Source organism: Solanum lycopersicum, chromosome 2 (genome assembly GCF_036512215.1).
Source record: "Solanum lycopersicum chromosome 2, SLM_r2.1".
NCBI lineage: Eukaryota > Viridiplantae > Streptophyta > Magnoliopsida > Solanales > Solanaceae > Solanum > Solanum lycopersicum.
Genome location: NC_090801.1, coordinates 43,012,618 through 43,034,264, shown reverse-complemented (window position 1 = coordinate 43,034,264; position 21,647 = coordinate 43,012,618). Strand labels below are relative to the sequence as shown.

Sequence of the window (21,647 nt, the reverse complement as noted above, 5' to 3'; positions counted from 1 at the left end):
AGTCACCAAATTATGATTAGTTGTGTTGGTACAAGTAAATAAATATCTGATGATGAAGTAATTGAGATTATGCCCTAATTTATTTGCAACTACTTGGTGGGCGGTGGCTCAACCTCAATATCTAATTAGGGATTAGCTAGAATCATGCTTATCTCCTTTGGTTCTTTTTATTTCCATTTTTCAAATAATAATAATAAAAAAAATACAGCAATTGCCAAGGTTATCCATAATGCTTTCAAAATATTGGTGATAATAATGTAGGCTACAACGATAAGTAAGAAGCATTTACTTTGCTTTTACAATTTTCCTTTTTCATGAAAATGACATTGTAGAAAAGGTTGTTTAGTGATCAATTTTCATGATTTCAACTTATGACCCCACTTTCATTTTTATTTGCTTCATCATTTTCTTTGCTTTCGAACTAACCGTTACTCATTACTATTCAGGGTTATGGTTGATAAATTAAATTCCCACCTCTTAATCACATGTCTTAATTTCAAGATTTTAAAATAGAAAAAGAATTGATAAGAAATACTATCCTCTTTAGGACCTTATATAGCACAAATCAAAATTAGTCATGATCATCAAATTGGGTACAATTAAATATGGTGTGGAAATAAAAAAAATATCAAAGCTACTAAATTAAAAAAGTGATTTGTATAAATTAGCTATGTGGTAAAACATAAGCATTAAACAATAAATAATATAGACAAGAGATATGGAGGATAAAATGTAGAGATTAACTTATTGAAATGTCTTAAATTTTTCTTACAATGGTGAATGACAAATCTATTTATAGATTGAGAGACCACTTCAAAAGTCACTATGTTAGATATCCAAATAAATAGATTCATTCTTAATCGAAATGGTTCATACAACCAAGAGAATATACATACATGAATGTAAGGTGTTCATGTATTGAGTACTAAATCGCCGGACAATCCACTACTTATTTATGGATTTAGGACACCCCTTGAATGTCCATAGATAATGTGTCTCTTCATATTTTATTGGGAAAAACAGTAAATACATTTCATACGACGTCTTATATATTATTTCATTAAAAACCTTATCAAAAAATTCAATTGAAATGAAACCATGATTTTAAAAAAGAGTAGAACGTATATTTCACCACTTGAAATTTATCAATACTAATAATATTTATTTTACACTTAATAATTTTATGAGTAAATAGGGAGCCAGTGCACAACATATAAATCGATTTTCGCCATTTTAAAAAAAAAAAATCAAAGTAATGAAGTTCAAATAGTATATTCTTACGAAAAAGAAAAACAATTATATACCACCTTTTTTTTCAATGACTATTTATTTCAAGGATGCATTTTTTGGGGGGTTAAATTCGTAAAATGTTTATTTATAATTTATTCTTTTTCGTTAGATGCATGCAACAATAAGGTGAATGTTTATATAAAACTAATCAATTAAATGATTTTTCATTGTCAAAACGATTGATATTTATTAACATCAAGCATGTCCTTGCATTCTTTATTAAGTTCCTCCAAATGTACATCTTCGTTTCATTGGTAGGTGGAAAATGATACTTCTCCCAAATTAACAGTCATGTTAGCTAAAAACTTATCTTAAAAATAATTGTTACTTTAAAAAATTGAATTTAAATCATTTATGGTATTTTATAATGTTTTTTTACTTTTAGAGTCAATTGTTTATAATACTAATTAATTTTTAAAAAATATTTAATAAATAAACATAATTTACTAAATTAAATTATATTATTATTTTCTGAGCACAAAAGTAGCTAATAACAACTAATATATGACAAAAGAGGAGTAATTATGATTTAAACTTCCCTTTACTTCAAGACATTGGCCATCTTGTTGAAGAAATAAATAAATATAAATCTGAAGATGTTCTTGTCATAAGATTGCATTTCTGGGACCCATTGCTATTTTCCACAAAAAATGGTGTTTTTTTTTTCCGTCTAAATAATCACAAGAGTTAAATATACTTTTCCACCACTTGCCTTGCCTTTTGGTCTAAATGAGAGGTGGGGTTCCTAAGGAGACTTTTACTATCAATCTCTTTCTTTAATTTGTTTATTCCTTCGTTTTAAATTAAGTGATATTTTATTTAAACTAAAGGGAGTATCAATTTAATGGGGCTAAAATGTGTCTAGCACTGAAAGGTATACCACTCCCTATTGGAATCAAAAGTTGAATTCCTTGGTGAATTGCTAGGTTAAAATCAAAATCTCTGACTCTTGTTGAAAAAAGTTAAAAACTTGATATTTTGGTGTGACAATAATTTGAAGTATTTGATTGATGCATGTGAATGTCCTTTATGACAAGTAAATGTCACAATTACATCATTTTCACCCTACAAGAACATGGACATATGATGAAGATGAAATCTAATTAAAGGATACTTAACAATCCAACAATTTAGGTCACCCCACACTCAATGTTTATTTTTTATTTAATAGTATTGTTGATGGTCCCCATATAACCCAAAATGTAGGATCCAATTATCTTGGCCCATGTTTGTGTCCCAAAATTTTAGACTAAATGAGGGTGTGGACCCAATATAATTAAGAAATGGAAAGGGGTGTGTGCCACCAGAAGTTGTCTATCCTTATTCCCACTTCATTGACCTGAGATAGAATTTTAGTAGGATCTATAGAGGGGACAAAACCTAGCACAAAAGTATGGATACTGTCAAAGAAATATATAGGGTAGGGGCCCCAAGATGTGAAACTTAACCTTACCTTATTGTGTGTCACTATGATTATGGCACATATCTACTCATCCATCTGCAATTCTTTGGTTTTCTTACAACACATATGCTCTTTATGGAATGGGGTCCATACACTAAATATACAAATAGTAGTTGATAGAGAAAGGTGAAGGGAATTTGGGGCCATGCAACACCCCTTACATGTAGAAAAATGACATTCCACATTGTGTTTACTTTATATGGGAATTTTCATGACTTTGTCAAAACCTTACCTTTTTGGTGAATTGGGATCAATTGGTAAAGTAATGGAGTGGAATGAAAGCCAACTAAAGAGATTTGTTAATTTCTCTAGTTGAATCATCAAGAATAGATGACTATCACTACAAGAAATGAAGTTTTTTTATAGCAACAATTTCTTCAAACGCAACAAATTAATTTTTCAAAATAGAATTATTTGTGGAGACATCAGACGATGATTAAATAGCCACTAATATGTTATCTTTCGTAGCAAGTACAAGAGTCGCCACTAAAAGTATACATTTTTTTCGCAATATTTATTTATTGCCACTAGTTCATTTCATTTTGTGACGATAAAATAAATCACTACGAAAAGTCTTGATTTCTTGCCGTGAATGAGTGGTTGGAAAGCAAAGACTTGGAAAGAGATAATGGAGGAATAATTCAAAGTATTTTTTGACACATGGTTGATGGAGACATCATTTTCTCCACTAGCTTAATTATAATTCAAATGTCCTCATCTCACAAGATTTCTTATTTTGTGGGGTTTGCACTTAGCATAATGCACTATAAAAAACCACACATTACAACTAAGGAGACTACTAAAAATACTTAGGTTAACATCTAGGGCAACATGATTGATAATTATGCTTTTATCTTTTCAAGATTTTAGAACCTTAAATTCATGTTCACCCACTATTAACTCAACTACCCAACATGTACAATTTAGTGGGTACACTTTTTCCTCATTGGATGGAGCCAAAGCTAAAAGGGCTCTTTCATCAGTATAAGTCTAGTGGGAATCCATTATTCATACGAGAGTGGAAGTATTGATGGGACTTAAAGTTATATGCCCAATTCATCTACTTGCATTGTCATCAAACACTTGAGTATTCATGGCTCTAATATATGGAAACTATTTATATATATAAAATGTACCTTTTCTCCTTCATTCAAACAGCGTGAGATTTGCAAAAAATATAATGATTTGAAAGTGACCAACCTAAAGATACTCATTAACTTCTTTATTACTACTACTTTTACAAAATTATTAGTTTTCATTTTACCTTGATGAGTAATTATGGCCATTTTGACCAAAAACAAAAACTGATTCTTGAGTGCAATTTATCACCATTAAGAGCTTCATACTTTGTCATTGGACAGATTCTCCATGAATAGTTTGATAAAAAATAGTTGGCCGAATTTAATGTTTACTTTTCTCAGGTGGTATACATAAATTATACATTGATTATATACGATAATTTATGTACATGTATATTATAATCTCTCGAATATTTTTGGTTTATGCGATTTAGTGAAGGACTATATTCTTCAATAACATTAAACAACGGTAAAAACAGAATAAATCAACTTTAAGAAAAATTATTTACAAGATACGGACAGATTTATACATTGTATACCTCCAACACTCATAATTCACATGTTGTTACCTTAATAATACACAATATTGTATACTTTCAAGTATACAATTATGTGAAATATATACCTTAAAGATATACAATGTTCACATATATGTTGTGTAATTTTTGTAAGAAAATTTGGTGAGCCTACATAGATGAGCAATTTTTCATTTTATCCCGCTGGAATATTCATATAATTAGTTAGTCATCATTTAAAATGTAACTGAGAAATAGTAACTTTTTTAATGTGGAGACAAAATTTGAATAACACATATTTTAACTAAAATACAGAAAATTTAGCAAATATATGTTGCAAAAATTTAAAATTTCAACTAATGAAACTCCATCACGATATGTTAGAGTAGGAACTCAAGGAGTATTTTATTGATGATAGACTTCTTATGTTTGTTCTTAGATATATATCAAGGTTGGTTTATGCTTAAGAAAATAAGACAAATGTCTTAAAGACCCTAATTTTACCCTAAAAGTTTTAACCTAAGAATAAATCATGAGTTAATATTTTTATAGAAAATAATTATTTATGATAAAAAGTAGAGAAACTTTCACATATAACAAACATAACAATCATATTTGTATGATATATTGCTTGCATAATTGCGCTCCATAGCGAACATAAATATGTCTATATTTCACTAAACATATACAAAAGAAAGCAGTTGTATAATTTCACTATACATATACTGATGCAAGAATGAAATCGGAAGCTAAGTAAGCTAGTACTGAGCGCTTGAGAGGTTGCACCTAGCCGTTAAGTTGGTTAGGATTTTATTTGATGGTGAATAGTTTCATATTATCAGTTTGGCCCAATTTAAAAGTCATTTTACGTTATTATCAAATTTGCCCCTAGTGTTTGAGTGATTGGGCACTTTAGGCCCAATGTTGGGCAATTACTTTTCGTACTATCACCAAGGAGTGTCTTGGCTATTTAAGCATTGTAACAGTTCCTTTTGCAGCTATAAAAAAAATTGTTTAGTTAAATAGAGAATAACTTGTCCTTTACTCTTTTTCCTTTTTCTCTTTTTTTTTTCATTTTTTTTAGCTCTTAGTGATCTTTACTGTTTCATTGCTTTTTTTTTTTAGCATAGTTGCATCATTTGGTATCAAAGCCACAAGCCTATCAACTAGCTAGGAACACTGAAGCTCAGGTTAATGCCCAGCTTAAGATGACTAGGCCATCATCTTTTGTTGGTGGTTCTCAATATAGAGGAAGCTCATACAACTCTTCTCTTAAGGGAACGGGTTCCATAAGAGATTTTGGGCAGGGTAAGAGGGAATTTTCTCTAAACCTTAACAAGAACACTAACAAAAGACTGACCTCTACTGAGATGAATAAGAGGAGACAAAAGGCCTTGTGTTTTTTCTGTGAGGAGAAGTTCTTCCCTGGGCACAAGTATGGGGGGTCCGAATCTTTGTATTTTCTGGAAGTGTAGGAAGAAGAAGAAATCAGTGAAGAGAAAGTGGTGGATATGCCTATCCCTGAACTAGGAAAGGAGAAAGAGCCAGGAGAGATTTGTGGGATTTCAGTCTATGCTCTACACGGTATTCCTACTTTCCACACCCTAAGAGTAGAAGGGTATTACCAACAGAGACCCATGTACATATTGATTGATCAAGGGAGTTCACTCAATTTTATGGATGAATGACTTGCAAAGGAGCTCCATGGAAACATTCAAGTTGTCAGAACTCATGCTATCAATGTGGCTGATGGACATGATAGGTAAACCAAGGAGTTGTGTTAAGCATTTTCATGGATGATGATGAAACTGACTTACACAGATGATTTCTTACTGATACCTCTCAAATCGTGTGACATGATCTTAGGGGTACAATGGTTTCTTCCTTTGGGAGATATTAAGTTGAACTTTCAAGAGTTAACTTTAAGCTATACTTACCAAGGACATGAATGTGTGTTGAAGGGTCATTTGGACAGGGTGAGATCTGTGGAAGCTAAAAGTTGGAAAAAATGGCAAACGGGAGTGCGCAGTTGTTTATCATTAGAGTAGTGTCATTGGAAGAAAAAGGGGACTTCGGAGCAACTACACCCAAGGAAATTGTGTTCCTAACCCAAGAGTAACCTTAGTTGTTTGTTGCACCAAAGGGGTTACCCCCTTCAAGAGGGCAATTTGATCATAAAATACCACTAGAGGTAGGAAGCAACCCTGTGATTTGAATCCATACAGATACTCATCTTCACATAAGGATGTAATTGAGAAGTTGATAAGAGACATGCTGGAGCAAGGCATTGTGCAACCAAGTTATAGTCCTTATGCTTCACCGGTGGTTCTAGTTGGCAGTTGGAGGCTATGTATGGACTATAGGGGCCTAAAAAAGGTGACAATTAAAGATAAGTTTCACATCCCCATATATAAGATCTATTAGTAGAATTGAGAGGTTCAAAAATCTACTCTAAAATAGATCTTAGAGCATGTTATCATCAGATCAGGATGGCAACTAAAGATAGTGTCAATACAACTTTTAGAACACATGAAGGTCACTATGAGTACTGAGTGATGCCATTTGGGTTGTCCAATGCTCCATTCTCTTTTCAAAGTCTGATGAATCATGTCTTCGGGAGCATTTAAGGAAGTCATATTTGGTGTTTTCTTATGATATTTTGGTGTTCAGTCAGAGTTTATCTGAACACTTGGTTCATCTTAAACAATATTTGAATTGCTAATGAAGCACAAGCTCTGTGAGACAAGCCAAGTGTTCATTTGGGGCTAGTAGAGTTGAATACTTAGGGCATGTGATATCTGCTGATGGGGTATCTACTGATCCTAAGAAAATTGTTGCAGTTAAGGAATGGCCTAAACCCAAGAATGTGAAGGAGCTAAGGGGGTTCTTGGGTTTAGTAGGGTATTACATGAGGTTCATCAAACAATATGGGATAATCGACAAGCCACTAACTGATTTATTAAAGAAGGATGGGTTTCAATGTCAGAAAGGGCCACTCAAGCTATGGAGGAACTGAAGAAAACCCTGACTTCAACACCTGTCCTTGCCTTACCTAATTATGTTGTTTTTGTTGTAGAAACATATGCTTGTGACTATGGAATTGGAGTTGTCTTAATGCAAGAAGGCCATCCCATTTCTTACCTCTGCAAGGGTCTTTCCATGGATATCAAGGGTTGTCTGTGTATGACAAAGAGTTATTGGCTCTAGTTCTAGCTGCTACCAAATGGGTTTAGTATTTGATAGGCATGAAGTTCATTGTGAGGACTGATCAGAAGGCTCTGAAGTTCTTATTAGATCAAAAACTTTATACAGGTTCTCAAATGAAATGGATTGCTAAGTTGATGCAATTCCACTTTGAGATAGAGTACAAAAGGGGGAAGGAGAACAAGGCTGCAAATTTCTTGTCCAGAGTACCAACAAGAGAGGTGACATCAATTATGTTAATTGGTGGGGTCAGTGAGTTGTTTGAAAAGATAAAAAATAGCTGGGAGAGGGATCCTCTTACCAAGGCCATTTTAGCCAAGGTAGTATCACAGGAAGAAAGACACAAAGAATTAACATTTATGAATGAACAACTAAGGAGGAAGGGTAAGTTAGTCGTAGGGGATGAACCAACTTTGAAGAAGGAGATCCTCCTCATCTGGCATGAAAAACCTGTGGGAGGGCACTCAGGAATTGAGAACACTTACAAAAAGATCTCAAATCTTTTTTACTAAAAGTGACTGAAGGAAGATGTGACTATGTTTTTGAGGCAGTGTGCGACTTGTCAGAGGAGCAAATATGATAGTGTTGCTTATCCAGGTCTTCTCCAACTACTAAAAAAACCATATGTTGCTTGGGGTAGCATAAGCATGGACTTCATAGGTGGGTTGCCAATATATAAGGGCAATACAACTATACTAGTTGTTGTTGACAGACTTATAAAGTATGGCCACTTCCTCAGCTTTAGTCATCCTTACACAACCACTTTTGTAGCTCAACTGTACTTGGATCAAGTTTATACAATCCATGGAATGCCTGAAAACATCATCAGTGACAGAGACCCTGTGTTCATGAGCAAGGTCTGGCAGGAACTATTTGCAATGTAAGGGGTTACATTGAGCACATCTATTTCTTATCATCCGCAAACAGATGGCCAAACAGAGGTACTCAACAGAACTCTTGAGACATATTTAAGGTGTTTTTGTGCTGATAGTCAGAAGGATTGAGCCAAATATTTGTCCCTGGCAAAATGGTGGTATAACACCACCTTCCACTTAGCTATCCAAAAAACTCCTTTTAAGTCTCTTTATGGACAACCACCACCTCTCCGCATTCCTTATGTTCCCGGACACTCTGTAGAGAAGGGGGTGGATAGGAACTTGATAACAAGAGAATTTAAGGCCGAGTTTCTCAAATTCCACATAGCCAGAGGTCAACAAAGAATGGTTTCGATGGCTAATCAGCACAGAACAGATAGGGAGTTTGAGCAAGGAGATTGGGTGTACATAAAGAACCACCCTTATAGGCAACTCACTATATCTAACAAGACTTTTCAAAGTTGTCAGCTAAATACTATGGCTCTTACCAGATGATACAAAAGATTGGTCCAATTGCCTACAAGTTGTCTCTACCACCTCAAGTAGCCATCCTTTATACATTCCATGTGTCCCAACTGAAACCTTGCCATGCCTTGCAAACAAATTTTAATCATCCTCCAATAGTTGATGTGTCATCTCCTAACTGTGTGCAGCCTCAGAAAATGTTGGAAAGAAGGATGATAAAAAGGGGGAACAAGGCTATTCCTCAAATTCTTATTCACTGGAACAAATGCCAAGAGAGGATGCAACCTGGAAAGACTACTCTACCATGAAACTAAGGTTTCCTATATTCCTTCATTGAGGACAAGAAGGTTTTCAAGGAATGGAGAATGATGCAAGAATGAAATCGGAAGCTGAGTAAGCTAGTACTGAGCGCTTGAAGGGTTGCACCTAGCCGTTAAGTTGGTTAGGATTTTATTTGATGGGAAATAGTTTCATATTTTCAGTTTGGCCCAATAGGTTTTAAAAGTCATTTTACGTTATTCTCAAACTTGCCCCTTGTGTTTGAGTGATTGGGCAATTTAGGACCGGCAATTACTTTTCGTACTATCACCAAGGAGTGTCTTGGCTATTTAAGCATTGTAACAATTTCTTTTACAGCTATGAAACAATTGTTTAGCTAAATAGAGAATAGATTATCCTTTACTCTTTTTCCTTTTTCTCTTTCTTTCTTTATTCTTAGCTTTTAGTGATCTTTACCGTTTCATTGCTTTTCTTTGGCATAGTTGCATCATATACAAAAGAAAGTGGTTGTATAATCTGCTTTGGTATACATTAGAGCTGTCAAAATGGGTTCGAGCCGCGAGGCCCCCTAATCCAACCCTTCAATTAAGTGGGGTTAAGCCTATATTTTTGGCCCATTTAGGAACGAGGTTTTTTAGCCCAACCTCACTTGGCCCGCTAGCCTCGTAGGCCCAACCTGCAAGCCTCCGAGGCAAGGCCGTGCCCTATGAATATTTTAAAATATTTATTGATAAAAACTTTACAAATAAAACACTGTTATATATATATATATATATTGTTTATTATGGGAGGAATGGTGGAATGATCAACATTTTTCCGCTAAATATTTCATTGACTATTATGTATTTTGGTTAGCATTCACCGAATTGTGAGATTCATAAATGTATTTCTGTAAGTATTCGCTTAAGTTTGTGATTCATAAATGAAAAATTGTATGTATTGATGTTGTGTTCATGGGCATCAACATTCGATACTCTTAGATACACATCTGAAGAGAGTAATATTATTCATTTTTTGGTTGAAGGGCCAACCCATCCCAACCCGTGGCCCACTTAGGGTTGGGCTGGGCCGCTATTTTATTGACCCTTTAATTAAAAGGGTCATGTTGAAATATGTGTTTCCACTACCAGTCAATGGACCAGGTCCCTTGACACAACAAAAACAGTGAAGAAGATTAAACAATATGAAGAACACAACACAAGCAGTTTACGTGGAAACCTACTTGCTCAAGGGAGTAAAACCACGACCTGTTGCACAGGATTTACAACCGTCTTCACTAATCTTCTCAAGCAAAAGTGAAACCCGGTTACAATCAATCTGAGAAAAAGTTATTAATCTCACGATCAAGTAATCTACCTATTACTTGAAGAGCCTAAGCGGATACCACACCGCCCACTAAACCACCTAACTCTAGATGACTTTGAATTTGACTAAGCAACAAACCAATGTTGCCCACTAAATTAGTTAACCTTAACTGATTTAGACTTTTACAAACCCAAAATAAATATCTGAATCCTTTATAGATTAGGAACAGATTTCAATGTAAGTACATAGACACAAAGCTCTAAATACAACAAAGATTCTTCTTTACTCTATCAGGTCCTTCTGTTGTGTTGAGCAATGTTTTTCTTTGAAGATGGACTTCTGTTCAAGCTTGTGAATTTTCAGAGAAAATCCAAATTTAATTTGCCAAGTCTTGAATTTGTGTTTGTTGGAAAGAGAATATAAATTCCCACAAATTCGTTGAAGTCATCTCATTGGCTGAAGGCCTGCTGTTGGAAAAGCTGTGCACCTACCGCATCAGAGATGATAACTTTTCTGACAGCTGTCTTTTCGTCCTTTTCACGTCGCAGTCTTGCGGGTACCAGGTCCCTTGCTTGCGGGAACCAGGTCCCTTGCAAACTTCTATATGAGTTCTTGAAAAGGCTTAATGGCTGACTTCCTTCTTTGGATGGATGAATATAATAAACATAAAGAGTTATTATCCGTTGGACAAATGCCCTCCTCCATTCTGATTGTTGTAGTACACTGACGCCTTACCAACCTTTGACGTGACAGCTTTACAGCTGTAACCAATTATGTATCTGATGGAGGAAACTCTGTCTGGTACCAGGTCCCTACATTTGTGAGATGCTGAAACACACAATCTCGTCCGCTCTTCTTATTGGTGCAGGATACTGCACTTTTCACCTACCACCTGACATGACAGCTTTTATGACTGTACCCCATTTGTATCTGGACGAGAGCACTCTGCCAGGAACCAGGTCCCCGCATTTGTGAGGATCATCAAAACACCTAGAATATAACATTTTCCCCTTTTTGATGATACCACACAAATATACCTCACACGGAGTTTATCATTCATCTTATTTTCAGCAGTTCCAATAACAAGGATTTGGTTCCTTGTTAGATCGATAAGTTTGTTAAATCATCAAAATTTCATATCAAGTTCGAGCTATCATCTTAACTCAGCTTCGAACTAACATTTTCCCCCTTTTTGATGATAACATACTTATTCACCAGTTCCCCTTATCAAAAAGAATTCTTAGGGTAACTTGAGTTCATCATCTCGAAGTTTGTCAACTCATCAAAATATCAACGTAGCATTTTCCTCCTTTTTGATGATGACATACTTATTCATCAGTTCCCCCTATCAAAAAGAATTCTTGGGGTAACTGGATTTTAATCATCCCTAAAGTTTGTCAAATCATCAAAACATCAACATATCATATTCCCCCTTTTTGATGATGACAAACATCTTCTTCCGCCTATCGACAATAGCAAACATTTATTCCCCCTAGTAGTATGACCTATTTCTTCAAGTAGTTACCATTGATTCCTCCTATCGATGTGACCATGTCTTCTTCAAGCAGTTATAACACTATTGATCTCATATCTTACCTAACAACTTTTCCCCTTTTGACATCACAAAAAGGGTTAAAGCAGTAAAACAAGTTGACAGAAATAGAGTTCTTGCAAATTCATGGCCACTTGGGCAACACTAAGCATGAGTAAAAGGCATAAAGTAATGAGACAAGTCAGTAGAAACAAGACATTTAACATCCATAAACAAAAGATCAGTCATCAAAGCATTGCAAAATTTATTACAAATGAAAACCAAAACAATGCCCAAAGAGAGAAATGAGGACTGACATAGAGAGGTAGGAAGAGAAGGGATGATTTAGAGGCAAGGGATTGAAAGAATAGAATTAGTAGAGCATATCCCTTAGCATGAGATTTTCAGAATCTTCTCTTAACATTCAGCATGTTGTGCAGCCCAACTTGTATGTTTAATCTTCAGGGCTGCCAATTTTTCTTCTTTTTTTTAATTATTATTTTTTTTGTTGGCACATGGTCCCTTTGATAGTATTGTTTCAGAAGCTAGAATTTTAGTCAATCCATTTCAGTATTCCAGTTAACACGAGCAACTGCCATAGCTTCCAACACCAGCCTGAGTTTCTCATAACAGAAAGATTGGTAACACAAATAACTCAAGGCCTCCGAGATGAATGGATCAACAATTGAGGAACCAAGAAGATTTCCCTTTTTTTTGAATTTTTTTTTACACCTTCCTCTTCAGAAAACTTTGATTTCTTAGAATATCAACTTCCCCCTTTTTGAGCATCATCTTTTTCACTTCTTCATTTTTCATGGAGGACCAGATCCCTCTTCATAGTTGAAACATTTTCATGAGAGAATTCTCCAGCAAGAATAAAGGGGTTAACAATTTGAAGTATGTTTGAAAAGAAGAGAAAAAGAAAATTTTGAAGCACCTTGATATTTGCAACGCAACTCAATTTTTCTAGGGAAATAGAAAGAAATATGGAATATATAAAAGAAAGAGAAATAAGGTATCACTTTGGTACTCAAAAGATGAGACAACAGTCAGATTCCTGAAAGACAGACATGTGGCAATTTCAATGGTTCACATGCATAATTCAAACTGCAATGTTAAGATTGCTAACCTTCGAGAAAGGACCAGGTACCTCTCTATAGTTTGAATGTCATTGCCTAGATCTATCCTCACCTACATTTTTCTTCATCCCCTTTTCCATGTGTGTATACCTACAAAAGGTATTAAACTGAATTTGCTAAAACATACATAACCGAAAAGCAAGGATACCTGCTTCCTTTTCATAGTCATTAAAAGAGTTGATTGCTTCTGGTAGGATCCATTCAAGAAGGTTTTAGCATTTCCATCATCATCTTAATTAATTCAGCCAGATTTTTATGAGCTTCAAGATGTTTCCTGATCCATAAGAGTTGAACCCATCAAGCTGCACTTGCTACATTTATTGCCTCAGTTGATGAAAGAGCAATTGAATCTTGCCTTTTAACAAAGCTTCTCTTCACACCAACACCTCAAAGATTGCCTCAAAGATGACATCATTAATATGTACCTGAATGATCAGCAGTTCCTTGCATATTGAATTCAAAGAGAAGAGTTTTTGACATTTTTACTTCTCTTGAATACATTGTTGAGGAGCAACTTGGACAACCAATCAGCTTGTTGGGGAATCGACTATCAGAGTTTGCTTCTTTCAAACTGAGCTTGATTAGCTTCTTCATTCTCACCTTCAAAATTCACATTATCAGTTTGAACTGCATCATCTTTGTTCAGCACTATCTAGAGGACCAGGTCCCTCATCAGGTTAATCATCTGCATCATCTTCTTTGATATTGTTGGCTTCATGAGGATGTTCTTCAGCAAACTCACTATTTAAACTATCTCTTTGATTCTGAAGCAACTCTTCTATTTCAGAAACTTCTTTCCTTGCAACTTTTAAAATCTTCTAGACTCATCAATAAACACATGACAATTTTTAGTATACCCCTGATAAGCCTGAAGGAGGTCTGATCTGCTTCTCCTTAACATCATAGTCACAACCTTTGTCATTTGCAAATATCATTTTATGCATACTTGGACTAGGTCCCCTGACACATGTTTGTGCAGCAAAGCAACACTCATGAGAATGTCTCCTTAATCATACCTCAACATTCATACCTTGAGCGTTAAGTTCAGTGAGACTATCACAATGAGCAGTAAACAGATCAGCAATATACATGTTCTTACATCTCTTTTCTATCAAAATCATCGTCCAAGAGAGCAAGTTTGTGACAAAATAGTTATTTGATAAGAGCTTAGCTTCATTTAATTCATCACAAATCTACCGCAATAATGTAGTGTTTCTTGCCATTCGCCAAAAGAGACACCTCCACCTTGAAGCGTCTTGAACGAGAGGAAATTTTGTAACCTTCTTAGTCATGTGTTTTGAGCATCTGCTATTTATAAACAAACATTGACTGCTTCCTCTCTTTTGCACCAGAATCACTTGTTAGACTTAGGAACCCACTTCAAACAGAGTTCCCAATAACTGTCAAAAGGCTTAACAAGAAATCTTCCTGTCCAAGGGGGCAAAGTGTTCTTGCTAAAACGATAGCGAGGACTAGGTCCCTTGTGCTCCGTTTCGATATTACTGTCGGATCTGACAAATTTAGCATGAAGACCAGGTCCCATTTCTTGCTCTTCTTGATTATTTTTAGATCGGACAAACTTAACATGCCTTTCTTTAGTTTTTTTCCGCTGTTTGGAATAATTTGACGAACTTCCTTCAAATTTTTCAAAAACTGGACAATCTTTCTTAAGATTTCCATCTCGACCACAATTCTCAGATAACAAATTATCAGAATCAGGAACATTTTTTCTTCGAGGATTGTAGGAGGATTTCATCTTGTCACAGCCTAACCCTCTTCTACTGTTGTTGTCTTGACCAATTAGATTTGTAAGAATGTTAGAGGAATTTGTCCATTTGAGAGATTTTTCCAGTTCCTCTTTTACACGGACCAGGTCCCTCTGTAACTCAAGATTTCTTTCTAATGCAATTGCGGTCTTCATTTTAGCAGTGTGCAGCTTATTCTCAAGCTCCAGCTTCAATCTTCTAGCCTCATTTTTTTCTTTAAAAATTGTAGTAATCGCCCCTTTTATCTTTTCCTTCTGTTCTAGATTTTCTACTTCTAGAACAACCATTTGACTTTCAATATTAGATATTTGGGCAACTAAAACAATTTTTCTATCTTGAAAGATGTCTAGGATGTTGTTTATGAGATCCTTCTCATCTGTCATCTCACTTATCAAATCAAGTAATACAACAACCAACTTTTTCAACTTACTAGTTGAAAAGGTATTCAAGTTTCGCTCGAAATAAGATAGAGCTACCTTTTCATTAGAATCTTCCTCGTCTGACTTTGCCATGAAACCATTATGTTTTCATAATCATCTAAATCACTTGAGGATTTTTCCCATGCAGCCATTTCTCTTTTTACTGCCCCGAAAAAGACTTATCTTCTGCTTATCTTGGGATGGACCTGGTCCCCCTCTTTGTCTTTACCTTCTGCAGCTGTGACAAATGTCATGTGGTCAGCTTTGTGCATAGAAAAGTTTCTAATGGAGTGACCAGACAGATAATTCATGCCACAGACTTCGCTTGAGCTGGTAGCCTTGTCATTATTTTCTTTCTTAGGATCGGCCTCATTAACCAGATCAGTCTTCTTGTCTTTACCCTTGAGAATGAGCCCCTCATTCTTTCTGTGCATCTCCTGAACTTGAAGATGCTCAAATAGTGTATGCATCGTCATTACATCAGGTTCTCTTGTCTCATTTCCAGTTACAAAATCATTTGTCCAAGATCTAGGAAGAATTTCTAGTATCTTAGAGACTTGCTTGATAATAGGAACAGGTTTTTCAAGAAACATTAGCTCATCTGTGATGTTGGAGAATCTGATGCGTTACTTCATGAATGAGTTCACCATCATTCATGGTGAAATCTTCAAACTGAGTAGAAAAGAGATCTAGCTTAGATTTCCTTATTTCCTCAGTGCCCTCATAAGTTGTTTTTAACAGATCCCAAATTTCCTTGGCTGATTCACAAGATGAAATCAGATCGTCTTCATTTATACTAAGGCCACACATCAATAGCTTCCTTGCTTTATGATTTTTCTGGACTAATTGTCTGACAGAGTCATTAGAATGTTTTCTAGTTTTGGGAATGACTCTTGTGACCTCTCCATCTTTAACCTCCATAGTTGAAACATAAGGACATTTACATATGACATCCCATACTTCACTGTCCTCCGCCATGAGATAGTCTCTCATCCGAATCTTCCAATATTTATATAGCTTACTATCAAACAGAGGAGGTCTTGCGGGAGACTGATTTCTTTGCTTATCCAGTAGTGACACCATTTCTCGCAGGAACTTCTCTCTTGGTGTTAACCAGATAGAGAGCACCGGATCTGATACGACTTGTTGAAATATGTGCGTCCACTACCAGTCAATGGACCAGGTCCCTTGACACAGCAAAAACAGTGCAGAAGATTAATCAGTATGAAGAACACAACACAAGCAGTTTACGTGGAAACCTCCTTGCTCAAGGGAGTAAAACCACGACCTGTTGCACAGGATTTACAACCGTCTTCACTAATCTTCTCAAGCAAAAGTGAAACCCGGTTACAATCAATGTGAGAAAAAGTTATTAATCTCACGATCAAGTAATCTACCTATTACTTGAAGAGCCTAAGCGGATACCACACCGCCCACTAAACCACCTAACTCTAGATGACTTAGAATTTGACTAAGCAACAAAACAATGTTGCCCACTAAATCAGTTAAACTTAACTGATTTAGACTTTTACAAACTCAAAATAAATATCTGAATCCTTTATAGATTAGGAACAGATTTACAATGTAAGTACATAAACACAAAGCTCTAAATACAACAAAGATTCTTCTTTACTCTATCAGGTCCTTTTGTTGAGTTGAGCAATGTTCTTCCTTGAAAATGGCCTTCTGTTCAAGCTTGTGAATTTTCAGAGAAAATACAAATTTAATTTGTCAAGTCTTGAATTTGTGTTTGTTGGAAAGAGAATATAAATTCCCACAAATTCGTTGAAGTCATCCCATTGGCTGAAGGCCTGCTGTTGGAAAAGCTGTGCACCTACTGCATCAGAGATGACAACTTTTCTGACAGCTGTCTTTTCGTCCTTTTCACGTCGCAGTCTTGCGGGTACCAGGTGTTGACACCCAATTTTGACCTACGTCGGCGTAAATTAATTATCGAGCTTCGTAAGTTTTCCAAATTATTTTAATTAATTAATTTCACAATAAAATAAAAATAAAAATAAAAATAATATATATATATATATATATATATATATATAATATAGGAACTTTATATTATTTTGAACGCTTTTGTCATTTTCCCCATAGTTTTTATATTTTACGTAGTTACGTATATAATCGGTAAATTTTAGGTATATTCAAAAGACCATCTCAAAATATTTTAATTTTAGTAAGTTTCTTCTTAATTTAAGATTATGATTATATTCGGAATCGCTATTTTATAAATAAATTACCAAATAAATAAGCTCGCTAATAAATTTAGACCAAATTCATTTTGTTTTAAATCAATTGGCTATAATTTAAATTGAACTCATTTTTTCATTTTAATTGGGAAGAACCAAATTTGGGCTCCTCCCTTTTGTTCTTTCAGCTCATTCCTCAACACCCTTATTCCTCAACTATCCCAGCCCAAAACTCCCTCTTCCATTCTAAAAACTTCAGACGGCCCACCTATTTTCCAGTCCCAACGCCCCTTTTTGCCAGCCCAAACATCCATCCCACTTCTTTTCTTGAAACCGGCCCAACCCACATTTTAAAATCCAACCCAAACCCTTAAATTTCCTACCCGACCCAACACGCCGACCCGATTTCCCTACCCGACCCACGCGACCCAACTCCCCTTCTTCTTCAGACCCCCATCACGCTATTCCCACGAAGAAAAAATCCCCAGAAAAACGAAAAAAACAAATCCCAGAACCCCTTTAAAATTAAAACAAACTCTTCTTGAAATCAAATTTTTTCGATAAAACAGAAATGGCGACTCCGCTGGGGAGTATTTAGAGGATTCTAACCTTAAGGTTAACTTGTTTGACTATTTGCGATAATTGTTTACTTGTTTAAATTGTTTAAATGCTTTAGTTTTTGAAAAATGCATTTTTTCATGACACAACTTCCGCCAAACGGCAAATAGTTGCATTAGGAAACAGAAGTTACGCGGCTTACCGCGACTTCCTTCAGATATACCCAAAAATCAATTGGGAGTATCGAACAAATAGTCGGAATGCGGTCATTTGGCGTTGTTTGGTAACTCCACCCCGATGTTTGTCTGACTCAGGTAACCGTCATTTTGAAAACAATTCTAGTAAACCTAGGATAGAGCTAAACCAAATCACGAAAATAGCGCATTTGCCTAAGATGACCCAATACCCATGGCGTGTTGGGCCCATTAAAAGACCGCCTTGAGTCCAAAACGGCCCACGGCCTAAATGGACGTTCATACTTATGTGTTTAAATTTGAAGGATGTATACGGCGTTCGAGAAAATCATTGTCTCATACGGTAAGGATTAGATTATAGTTTATATAAGTTAAAGAAAGAGCTTTTAAAGCTACTGGTCCATCTAAAGACGTTGGCACCCGAAGATTGCGGAAAAAAATCGTTCGTGGAGGCATAGTTTAGGGTCGTACCCCTAGGTATCCCCATTAAGTTTTATTCATGAAATTTCTATAAATTTGAGTTTTGGGGCAATGTAATATTTCAAATGACGTATACATCAATCAAATCGCTAGGCCCACCCTTGGCACAAAAGGGTCACATATCTGTTTAGAACGCGCAATATTTGTTTATGTGTTTACACTTATATGTGATATCTTGTATTATTTACCACCTCCAGGCACTAACACATTGGTCTTTTGAGTTTTTTCATTTGTCAGGTATTTAAACTGATTTGTGTTGATAAGTTGGTTGATCATCCGTATTTCACAAGGTCTAAGGCCCCTAAAGATTCCTTACCCGATCAAATTTGCAAAAAGAAAAGACAACAATGGGGGATAAAAATGATGAGATCGACCTAAATGATGTTGCCGTGGCTCAACCCGCCGCCGCTGATAAAAATGAATTGATTATGCAGTTGATGCAACAGATTGCCGAAATGAGGGTCGAAATGCAAAGCATGCAAGATGGGTCTAATCCAGTTTCATCTTTCAACCCTCCAAGAGATGGAAGACCTCCACTCCACTTTCCTCCCTCAAGCACGGAACAAGTTCAAAATTTTTCTCTCTAACCACACTCAAAATCCTCCCACCATTGACTTAACTACCCTCAATCCCCGTCACGCCACCACATCGTGTCAAGCACCACATTATCCTCACAATACCAATCAAATCCTTCAGCTCACTCAAAACCAAAATACGAACAATGCTCAAACCTTCCTCCATCTTGAAAACCAAAATACCGATCCTCAAAATTTCCCCCAAAATTATCAAGCCACTCAAAATACCCAGAATCCCTCCATCGTTCCACCCATACCTCAAAAGACCACTTTTCAAATCCCAACTTCAAATGAACCTTATGCCAATTGTTTTGAGCTTGGTCACTGTAAGGAACAGGAGAGAGAGTGGAGGTCAAAAGAAGAGGTAGTCAAGGTGAATATGAAAGAAGAGATCAGGAAAGCCATGAAGGAGTTGCACTATATTTCCGAAGTTGATGGATTGAGCTATAAGGATTTATGCATCCATCCGAATCTCGACCTCCCAGAAGGGTTCAAAGTGCCAAAGTTTGTCACTTTTAACGGAACAGGAAATCCTCTAGCACATCTGAAAGTTTATTGTGATCAACTCGTGAGAGTTGGCAAAAACGAAGCATTATTGATGCGTCTCTTCGGTCGAAGTCTAAGTGGAGAAGCTCTGGAGTGGCTTACATCACAGGACCTGAAACAATGGAAAAGTTGGAATGCACTCGCAAAGGATTTCAAGGAAAGATTTGGACATAACATAGAAGATGCTCCTGATCGCTACTACTTGGAAAAGATCAAACAGATGTCTACAGAAAATTATCGAGAGTACTCTTTTCGATGGTAGAAAAGAGGCATCATGAGTTCAACCTCCAATGTCCGAACGTGAGATCACCGAAATGTTCATTCGTACTCAAGAGACTGAGTACTATGAAAGGATGTTGTGTATGATGGGACAAAAGTTTGTCGAGATTGTCAAAGTGGGGGAAGCTTTGGAAGATGGTTTCAAGACTAGAAAGCTCACCCAACTTGCCGCATTGCGATCTAATGGAAAATCTACTAGAATTAGTGATATGGATAAATCAAAAGGAAAAGTGGAGGAGGTAAGTATGATCACGGCTACTCATATGAGGTCAGCTTCTCAAAGGAAATATCAAAACCATAATGTCAATCAGGGAAAATTTCCTCGCCCAAAATTTAGGAAGGCTCCTAAAGTATTTACACCATTAAGGGAATCTCAAACTCAACTTTATGAAAGGTTGAAAGCAATGGGTATGCTCTATCCTATAGAAGGAAGACCAGTCAACCCTTTGGGAAAATTTTACAGAGCTGACCACAGATGTGCTTACCATTCAGGAGCCATTGGACACGACACAGAGAATTGTTCAACTCTGAAGCACAAGATACAAAACATGATCAACAACAACTTGATCGATATTGAGGAAACCACCTGAATGGATGACATATTGAATGCTCAAGAGTAAGTACAAGACGTTTCTGAACAGAGTCATTTGAAGATATTCATTCGAGAAAAAGAATGCCCAACATTGGCCAAATTTTGCATATGAAGTTTTGTTACCTTTCTTTTGAAAATGTATCGCGCTTTTCTTTGTTTGAACTACGTTCGACCTGATTTTTCAAGAATGAGATACGTAGGCGGCCTATGTCGGCTTCGGTTGTTTCATTATCAAAACTTCCTATTTTGGTTAATCCTTGAGGGGGGAACTACGTTAGACCTGAATCCTGCTCCAATGGGATACGTAGGCGCCACAGCGGCTCGGTCTTATACCCAGTAAGATTTCCATTTCTCTTCATAATGGAAACTGGGACAGAATTTTTGAGAGGATCTCAAAAATTTATTTGAAGTTGGACTTGTTTAACAAATCAAAACAGAAGACCAAAATTCTACGGAGTTAGCCTTGGATGGATCTCAAATTACTAATATCTAGTTTGCAACTGGGACAAAATTTTTGAGATGATCTCAAAAATTCCACAAATGTCATCTGTTACTTATTGAGGTAAACTGGGACAAATTTTGAGGAGGGGCTCCAGAATGAGCAACCTCAGAGTTAACCGAGCAAGTTATGAGAGTTCTTATATATTGTAGACCGGGACAAATTTTCGAGGAAGGTCCTCAAAAATTCCATCAAATATGTCATATAAAGGACTGGTGAGCGTGTAAGCCAACTGCAAGAAGGAGCATGAAGACAAGACCAACACAAATCAGTCTTTCAGACTAAGAATTTTTCTTTGGGTGCAGGAACATTGAAGTCACAAAAATGGCTATGTGAAGCCGTCAAGAATGACAAAAGGCGTCACTTGCACCCATCATGGACTCATAAACAAAGC

General features: G+C 36.0%; 1 protein-coding gene across 1 annotated transcript; it reads right to left on the bottom strand.

Moving 5' to 3' along the window:
• Nucleotides 1-15,508: 15,508 nt before the first annotated feature.
• On the bottom strand, nucleotides 15,509-16,412 carry LOC138342049 (uncharacterized). The gene is made up of 2 exons (XM_069294233.1): nucleotides 15,977-16,412; nucleotides 15,509-15,930 (listed from the first exon to the last, which is right to left on the bottom strand). The coding sequence occupies exons 1-2, from the start codon at nucleotides 16,410-16,412 to the stop codon at nucleotides 15,509-15,511; spliced, it is 858 nt and encodes a 285-aa protein (XP_069150334.1).
• Between the last annotated feature and the right edge of the window lie 5,235 nt (nucleotides 16,413-21,647).